Raw genomic sequence first — 9,302 nt, 5'->3', positions numbered from 1 at the left:
AGCCCCTGCCGTACCCAAACATTGGGGAATCTCTAAATTAGCTATTCCAGAAAGGATGGAGTTCCTTAAAAGCCTTACAGTCCTCAGCCTCCCCTAGACCTCCCCTGGTCTTGTTCTGACAAGAGACTTGTTTCTCTCTGGGGCTGCTGCAGGTCCCTCTGCCAGGCCAGCCAGGGAGACACACCAGGGCTGCCCAGATGAGCAGAGAGGACTGTGAAAAAGGTGCCATGAAAGCAGAGGAGGAAAAGCCAGGGAGGCTCAACTGGAGCTGAGCTGTACCGGCCGGCTCTCCACACTGTCTCCTGCTCCCCTCCAGGGGTGAGGGGGAGGTGACCTTGGCAGTGCCATGAGATACGATCACCCACCTATACAGACAATGTCCATGAAGCCGTACATTCCATAGCAGATCTGGAAGAGCAGGTCCTGGCGCTGCCATTTGGCCGAAGGACTGAAGGTCGACCAGATGAGCCACGAGATACTGGCGATGAGGAAGAGGGAACCCAGGATTGCTGCTGCTATCTGAACCTTCTCAATGACTGTCAGAGAGATGGCCTGCCACTGCAAGGGGAGGCAATGGGGAGAGGAGAGGGGACAAGAGGGAGGGAGGAAGGAAAAAGAGAAGAGATTAGTTATTTGGGGTCCATTGCTGTTTTACATCCTCATGGTGCTTTTGGAGATCTCGAAGAGCACCTATGAGCATAGGTGCTTTTACCTGGTCCACATCTGGGTTAGAGCATGAAAATTGTTCAACAGTGCATGGTCCCATATTTCCTGATGGCCTTGCTGAAGAGGCAATGGAGAGGAATCCTGTATCTCACCAGGAGAGCACAGAGACCTGAGAGTTAGGACAGACACAGGGCAAGCCACCAAAAATAACACTCCTGTGACAGTAGGTCTGTGGTGGCCATCACAAACCAGGGCATTCAGCTGCTGCCTCAAATAGAGGCCAGTATCCTTGGGCAGTGCATCCTATTAGCATGAGAAGAAGTGTCTCAGAGAGCCAAGCTTTCCTTTGGAGGCCTCCCATGAGCTGGCTCTGTGCCACCTTGTGAGTTCTGACAGAATCACAGCACCAGGTAGGATCTCGCAGTGGCAATGAACATCCCACAAAACTTGTTACAAACAACACAAGTTGCTGTGGTCAGGACACCCTGACTTTAGGTGCTGACATGTTCAGGCTGTGTTCCAAGGTAAGCGTCAATGCTGCTTTCTCAGAAGAAGAAAAAAATAGAAATAACTCCCCCAAATCCATTCACTATGTCAAATAGCTTTGTATAAGCTATGGTATAAATATCCTAAGCCTGGACTCCTCTCTGTCATCCAGCATAAAACCTCCCCACTCAGATTTACACTGCTGAGAGAAGTGCCCTGTAAAAACTAAGAGCAGAAATTGCTTTCTTTAACAAGACCTGGGGGCATCGTCCATAGCCTCTCCTGCAAATCAGAGATGAAGCACACAAGCAGGCTGGGGAGAGACAGTCTCTCCCAGCATCCAAGTAGATAGACCACCTTTAGGTGCAGGATACATGCCCTTGAAATCTCAGTGGGACTGGCAGAAGGATAAATAAAGGTGGACTTCAACCTCCTGCAGGAGGAACTGAAAATGTTTAGCCTGGATTCAGCCCAAATTCAGTGTCCCTATGAAGTGACATCTCTGGCGAGCACTCAGCACCCTGCAAGCTTGTCAAACAAATTCTGGGGCAGCAGGGTCACCTGTCAGGCCTTGTCCCATCCTTTTGCAGGGCAAGAAAGGACTTCAGTTGCTGGGCCCCTTTAACGCCTAGGCCAGCCAGGAATTACCAGTGGTTTTGGGGAAGTAGGGAGGACTTTGAATGATGACTGAAGGGCAAGAAGGACAACAGGTGACTTGTTGCTGGTAGAGGCATGCCTGGCATTGCTACCAGCCCAAGGACCAGCCTCTTAAACTGGATGCACTCTGCTGCCTTTGGAGAGGAACAGTCGAGAGCTTTCAGCCTCAGGCTGAGGTCTGCAAGTTGCAACTGGAGTGTGATTTCCTGGCTTGGCTCAGAGATGAGCTGAAGTCTCTGCCTCTGCCAGCCTTGCTCCTTGGCTTACATCCTGCAAGGGCAGCCAGCCCTCAAACTGTACGTCAGGGCTGTGCAGCATCAGTCAGCTGGGTGATACCAGCTTATTTCACAGTTGCCCACAGAGTAGATGGCCATAAAGCTGCTGAGCAGAGAGAGAGCTCATTCCCTGCTGAAGCAGGACTGGGCTCAGATAACCCCAGACTAGTTCCTGGGATCACCTACCCCTAGTACCCTTCCTGTCATCCACTCCAGCAACTGGCCCAGCCAAAGGAAGGCACCAAGCACTGGAGTCACTCCGATCTCTTCAACAGCCCTTTCCCACTCTGCCATAGCCCAACCTGCTCCATGCTTTCACCAAGTCCAGCCATACAAGTGGCTCCTTTGTGCCACAAAGAAGTTGAGGGACTGAACAGCTCTCCTCTTAGGGTTGGAAGCTTGGTGGTGCCAGTCACAAGGAGTTAAGGCTAGATGCAGCAGTGCTGGAGTCCACAGGAGATGCATGACTGTGCATCTCCTCTCCTGACATAAGACAAAGGACACCTAGCACCCATTGACCTCAAATTTGGGTTCTGAGGGTGGGATAAGCAGCTATGCTGTCCTTCCATCAGCTTTTCAGCTTCATTCTCAACAGCACCATAAGCAGATGCTGGACAAATTCACAACCAGTGCTATCATCTCAGAGGTCCAGGGCTAGAGACAGCCCGGAGAGGGTCTGGGTATGTGCGTGGGGTTGCGCTTCCCCTCCCCCTGCCCCAGCTTCCCCCAGACCTCATGTCCCCTTCCACTCACTCTGGCAAATGCAGAGGGGAGAGGGGTGCAGGGAGCCCGGGGCACAGCCTGGTGCTGAGTGTGAAGGTTTTACTGCGGGTCCCTCACACTGACCCGTGTGCGCCTGTGCCAGGCAAATCATTCTGCATCATTTCTTTCTCGAGAGGAGGTAATGGACTGGCTCCTCACCATCTGTCTGGCACACCACAAGGCCTGTGGTGGGAACAGGTCCTTCCAAGGTAGCAATTAAAGACAGAAAAAGAAGGGATTTTCTACAACTAGCAGCCACATACAACCAGCACCACTGCTTTGCATTAACAGAGAGGCTGAGGTGTAGTCCTGAATCCCCTGTTGAAGGGGACGGGGAGTCCCCTTTAACAGAGGAGTTACACCCGAGTGCAAACTTAAACCCCGCGCCCTTCGGCTGGGAGCAGAGAGGCTGAAGACGGGCGGGGACGTGCCTGGTGCTGCTCAGCTGGCAGCAGCTGCTGGGAACTTCACTGCAGCGATAATGAAGAGGCTGGAGTCTGCCAGTCGTGCCAGGGGGTAGGAGACTCTCCCTCGGCATCTGGCACTAAGTGACAGTGACACACGCAGCAGCACTCCTGGCTCCGTTCAGGAGGTGGCACTGGGGTGTGATTACCCTCTGGCAAGGAGGTAAATGGGTCAGAGCTGAACACTGGGGAAAATAACCAGCTTGCAGAAGAATTTAATATTTTCCAGAAAAAAAAAAAAAAGTAAGTAATAAATGTTGTATTTCCTCTCTGGCATCCCTGGGAACTGCAATTTAGCATCCCACATCTAGCCCAAGCCACTAATAACCAGAGTCATTATTTTTCATCTTTTAATTCTATTTTGCTACACATCTTAGGCTACGAGGTTTGCAGAGAGAGAAGAAAAGGGGTGAGACAGAGGATAAAGCATGTTATCCAGTGAGAGCACAGACAGAAGGGTCCAAGACCTGTCCAGAGGTGGAATGTGCTGATGAATTCAGCTGCAGGAGCTGGGCCTGATACATCCTTGTATCGACGGCCTCAGGAACCCGCCTCAATCACAGCACAGTGCCTTTCAGAATTCATAACAGCCCTTAGAAAATCCCCCATTTTCCTAATCCCTCTCTACCATCACTATGGCCAGAAGATCACAGGTTTGGTGGGTAACTCTGTTGCCTTTGGGTCACTGCTAGAGCTGGAAAGAAAGGTCTCAGCAATGCAGAAGAGTCCCTTTACCAGCACATCTGAAACCCCTAAAGCTCTTGGAATGCCTGGCTGCAGACACAGCCCCTCCCTCCACATCTCCAGCTCAAATGTTCAAGCTCTGTCTGGGCCACAGTGTTAAGCAATCCCACCTTGCAGGAAGAGACCAAGCCCTTCTTTCCTCAGCTGGTAATGACTGTGGAGTCCCAGGTGACCACTGAGCTGTACTGAAGTGCACCTCTAACAACCAGCAGCTCATCCAGGTTGTCAATCAGGAATGTGACTTTTAGGCAGGTAGAAAGCTCTACAGATGTTCTGCCAGCACTGAACAGAGCAGAACTACGGACTTGGTGGTACCAGAAAGCTTTAAAGGCTCTGCAGGATAACAGGAACAGCTTTGTGGGCTTCAGGCTTGCAAGGCTTCAGAGCATGCCCAGGCAGCTCTCTGCAATGGCTTGCTACCTGAGCTGGAAAAAGGGCTCTGTCCCTCCACACCATTCTGAAGAGATGTCCTCATTCACTCAGGAGTTTTCTGTCCTCTGCTACCAACCCCTGTGGCCGAGTGCTTTGGCACAGCACCCAGAGGTGCACACGCAGAACATCACGCTCCCTTGGACTGACTTCCTCCAAGTTCCACGTTTTCCCCAAATCGCAAAGGTTTGGAACACAGATGCCTCAGAAAGGATTTCTTAGGAGCCCAGGTCTGATGTTTGTGATGACCTTAGCCAGGGGCCAAGCTGGTACCAGTGTCTGCCAGTCATGTCACTCTTGTTTCCTTGCACTGTTTCATAACCTGTGTGTTCTACTTGGGACAAGACTCTTTCCTGATTTGCTTCAGTGCTTCTGCTCAGAGGCTGGTGAGTGAAAACTCCCACTGCTAATGTAACACAGATTAATAATGTCATTATGAGGGTATTTAAGGCCTGATCTGTATCTCCCTTTCTTTGGCACCAGCAGTCTCCAAGGGTTCCCAAGCACCAACATGAGCAGATACAAGGCAGACATTTGCTTGCAGAAGATATCTATGTCTTACTGCAGCAGCTTGCAAAGAAGACTTGCTTGCTGGAAAAGCCTTCCTACACTCCTCTGAGAGCTCCTCCATGCCTGCCTCAGACAGTTCAGTTTATTTTTATTGCTATATCTGACATGTCCCCTTAGTACATATCATTAACAGCCTGAGCTGTGCTAGTCAGCAATTTAATTTTCAGACCAGGGATCACAAGCAAGAGGAGTTTTTTCCCAGAAGGCTGGAGTGGACCATTCCCAGCACTGCCAAGGCACGGGCCATGAAGTCTGTCTTGCTGTGACTGCACCCATTGCCTGCAAGCTGCAGGATGCAGCTGGAGCTCAGCAGGGACCAGCCCAAGCTCATACTCAACACAAGGGATTCAGCAAGTTGGGACAAACGGGAGATGCCAGTGAAGTTGCCTCAAGCTTTTTAGCTCAGGAGCTCAGGCTGAAGTTCAAACATCCTGGGACCTTGGTCACTCTTCTTGCAGATGTGGGTGTCCTGAAGAAGAGGCCATATAAACAGACACTCACCAGCTCTTAACAGAGCATCACCACAGTCAAATAGAGCCAGAGGAGAACTGGGGCCAGATCCCAACCCCAGAACTGGATAACTGAGGATCTTTGGATTGAAACAACTCACAATACAGGACAAGTCAGAGATAACAACTGTAAAGCAGAGCTGAACTCCTTGAGACTGCAGACAGTTGTAGGTCTGGGAAGGCTGGTTCAAACAGATTTTATGTTGGCTAAAATCAGAGCATTAGAGAGGATGTGGCTCAGGAGCAGCTACAAAGGAGCTGTAGAAATGAAATCCACTGCAGAGTTCCATCACATCAGATACCTACTTAACTATGTATCAGCACCAGAGTGCCTGCAGTACTACTACATGCTTCTAAGTCCCTGTGTCTTCAGGGCCTTTTTAAAATAATGGGCTTTGCACAAATACTGCAATGGAGAGGAGTATTTAAAGCCTCTATGCCCATGACTCCTGCCTTGGTGACTGGCAGACTGGAGAACGGGAGGATGGATGGATGGATGGAAGGATGGATGTGGATGGATGGATGGATGGATGGATGGATGGATGGATGGACAAAAGTTCTGGATCTTCTGTTTGCTCACAACTGGTGGGATATTTTTCTCATTTGCTGTCTGACTGCTGCTTGGCAGGGCACCTGCCCTGTTGTTCAGCAGCTTTAATCCCCAAGGCTCAGTGGATTTGCAGTGTTGCTGCTTTAAGACCTTTGCTCTTAAATCCCTGCAATCCAGGGATGGAGGCAGGGATAATTTATAGAGATTCATTCTGCCAAAATACCAGACTAAAGGCCTGTCTGTGGTATGAGATATTATAACAGTCTGGAGGCTGGAAGGTTTGTGTGTTAATTATGCATGAACCATGTTTCCCTGGTTGTAACTTCTCTGCCCACGCCACCAGTCCCCACACACACATCTCGCCCATGCTGTGCTCCTGGGCACTCCAAAAAGCATGCAGCAGATGTCAAAATCGACAGTAAATGTGCAGATCCCAGGGAACATGTGGGCGTGGGGTGTGCTGCTGTGCTCAGACCAATTGGACATGCTTCAGGGAGCCCAGGGGCTGCCAGCTGCCTGGGTGGCTTTCCAGTGGTCTATCACATGCGAGGACACAGGGGACAGGTAGGCCACATTGTTGCTTAAAATCAAGCCAGGCTCAGAGAATTAGCCAAAGAGATTTCATCTGACAAGGAGCTGAGGTTTGTGTGGTCCTTGCCTGTATTACAGTTGGTCTGGAATAGAGATGACCATTTTTCCATCTGCCACACTATACCATTTGCCCTCCAAATCCTGTGCTTGAGAAATTCAGAGCTCTCCAGTAAGAATAAAGCTGAACAGAAGTTCCAGTAGGCCCTCAGAAGAAAGACCAGGACTATTGCTTTACTTAGAGACATGGTGGTATGTCCAGGTGGCCCCTGTTTTCCATGTGTAGGGTGAAGACCAGGTAGATAGGATGTTCTTCCCACCTGGCATGCTGTGCTCCATTGTTACAGCATGTAATGTCAGGGCACTGCAGCCCCTGGGTCCGCTCTGCCTCCCTTTCTCAGCATCAGAGGGTGGTGAAAGTCCCTGAGGAATGAGGTATGTGTGGTGACGGGTTACAAGGGGCCCAAGCCCTTAGTTCTCCTGGGAAGTCCAGGCCTGGTACATCAGCCACTTCCCATGGGATTTCACATACTAGTCCTAGTGCAGCATCTGCTTCCCAGAAGTGCCTTTGTGTTGGCACCAAACAGGGCGCCCGAGCACGCAGCTGTAACTCCACACACTGCACTTATTCCAGACCAAGTGGCTTTTCACTCCAGTTGCTTCTTCCCACCCTCCGAATCTCCCAGAGCTTCTGTGAGGAGTGCTGTGGAGTCTGAGCCAGCAAGGTGCAGGCTCTGAGCCCCGGCTCTGTGTGCTCCTCTGGGACGCTCGCGCCCGGGGCTGAGCTCTCTGACTTGCTTGCTCCTGCCACTCACTTTTTGTGCTGGCAGCAAAGGCCAGCAGATCAGGCACCTGCTAACAGTGGAGCCCAGAAAGAGCAATGCTTTGCACAGACTTCTGAAACCTGTGTGGGAGGGGAGCTTGTCTCTGAATAGCTCCAACAAAAATTTAACCAATTGAGGAGCAGGCAGAAAGTCACTGACCCATTGCCCTGAGCCATCTGAAGGTGTAAAGCACTTGGCGGTCATTCATTAAAGGCAGTGCTGGCTACACACATGCTCTGCACCCACAAACCTTCAGTGCTGTTCAGCATCACCCCCCCAGTCTGAGAAGCATTAGGGTACTCATGGACCAGCTTTCCAGAAATAAACAACTGCTGCTTTGTCCACATCTCCCCTCCCGTGTTTCAATCTGCTCTGAGTTACTAGAGCCAAGAAATTAAAACATCCTGGGTGTGGTGCTTGGGATGAAACTACTGATTCCTCCAGCCCACAGCACACAGAAAATTGAATCAGAAGCTGTAGGGACTTGGAGAGAGCAGCAGTCTTTTTCCTTTCCCCCGGCAAAATTTCCCCATGATGCCCCACTAATTTCACTACCTCATTTAAGTCTGGAATCTTAAAGGGCTGTCCCTGTTTCCTCACTGTGGTTAGTGACCCCAGGCCTGGCAAAAGACACATGGAGACTGCAATTTGGAGGACAGAGCAGGAGCTTGCATTCCCCCCACCCCCATACAACTGCACACTGTCACTAGCAAAGTCCTTGCCTCCTGTGAGAGAGCAGAGTGACCAGCAGAGCCAAAGCCCTCCACGCTCCACCAGGCGATGGACAGACCAACATCCTTACCGACACTGCTGCAGTCTCTAGACCACAGCATGCTGCTGTAATGTCTCTCCAGTCCAAATGATGCTAATTAAGAAGTAGTGCCTGGATGCAGTGTGCTTCCTTACATTTGAGGCACTAATGGTGCTCAGCAAAGGCATGCAGCAGTTAGTCCATCTTCAGGTGTTGCCCCACAATAAATCAATAGCTATTAAGGATAATTTATCTCATTTTTAACAGTCACACAGTTTTTCCCATTCTGAATCTTCATTTTACAATACCAGCCTGGAGTGGGGCTTAATAAACCACAGTGCATTTGAACTCAGAAGAGAAAGGTGAGTCCTCTTTGGACCAGACCCCAACAACCCTTTCTAAGCATCTCAGATATACAGATCACTGTGCACAGGGGAGGAAAAATCCACACAGGTAAAAACCACTTGCTCCCAGAAACAAAACTAGAAATGAGAATAAATAGACTTTGAAATGTCTCTAGTACCTTTACCTGCAGAGGGTTCTTTGTGCTTATGGCAATGACGTGATACTTGTAGTAACACAGCTCACAGCTCCAGCAGCCTCTCTCGCTAATCCATTTGATCAGACACGGCTGGTGCGTGCACTTCACCGATCCGTCGCATCGACACGGGCTCAGCAACTCCCCCTGTAAAAGAGAGACAGCATCAGGACGGCTGCCCTCCTCCCACGGGCGTGGCACGGCACGGCACTGCCCGGCCCCGCCCGGCAGAAGCCCCATCTCCCACTCATTTGCTCTTTGTTCCTTTTTACCTGCTACCGCCTAGATAACTGTGCTGCCTCCATCCATTCTCCCTATAATAATTCTTGGCTGATCTGAACAGTTACTTGCGTCCTACTTTTTTTTTTTTTTTTTTAGAAAGAGACAGCTGGGTAGATAAGAGACACCTAATATCACCACTGAAGGAAAAAACTAGAGGAGCACAACTCCTACTAGACACCAGAAGACCCACCCTAGACCACAGCCAGC

The 9,302-nt window shown here is 50.4% G+C and overlaps 1 protein-coding gene across 1 annotated transcript; it reads right to left on the bottom strand.

Moving 5' to 3' along the window:
* Positions 1–365: 365 nt before the first annotated feature.
* On the bottom strand, positions 366–8,960 carry LOC103769093 (E3 ubiquitin-protein ligase MARCH4; the record flags this gene model as incomplete). The annotated part of the gene is made up of 2 exons (XM_008936267.1): positions 366–558; positions 8,805–8,960. Coding segments are annotated over 2 exons (349 nt in total), but the record flags the coding sequence as incomplete, so codon positions are not given.
* Between the last annotated feature and the right edge of the window lie 342 nt (positions 8,961–9,302).

The sequence above is a fragment of the Merops nubicus genome, unplaced genomic scaffold (genome assembly GCF_000691845.1).
Source record: "Merops nubicus isolate BGI_N331 unplaced genomic scaffold, ASM69184v1 scaffold27822, whole genome shotgun sequence".
NCBI lineage: Eukaryota > Metazoa > Chordata > Aves > Coraciiformes > Meropidae > Merops > Merops nubicus.
The sequence above is the reverse complement of the archived record's forward strand: the minus strand, read 5'-3'. Positions and strand labels throughout refer to the sequence as shown.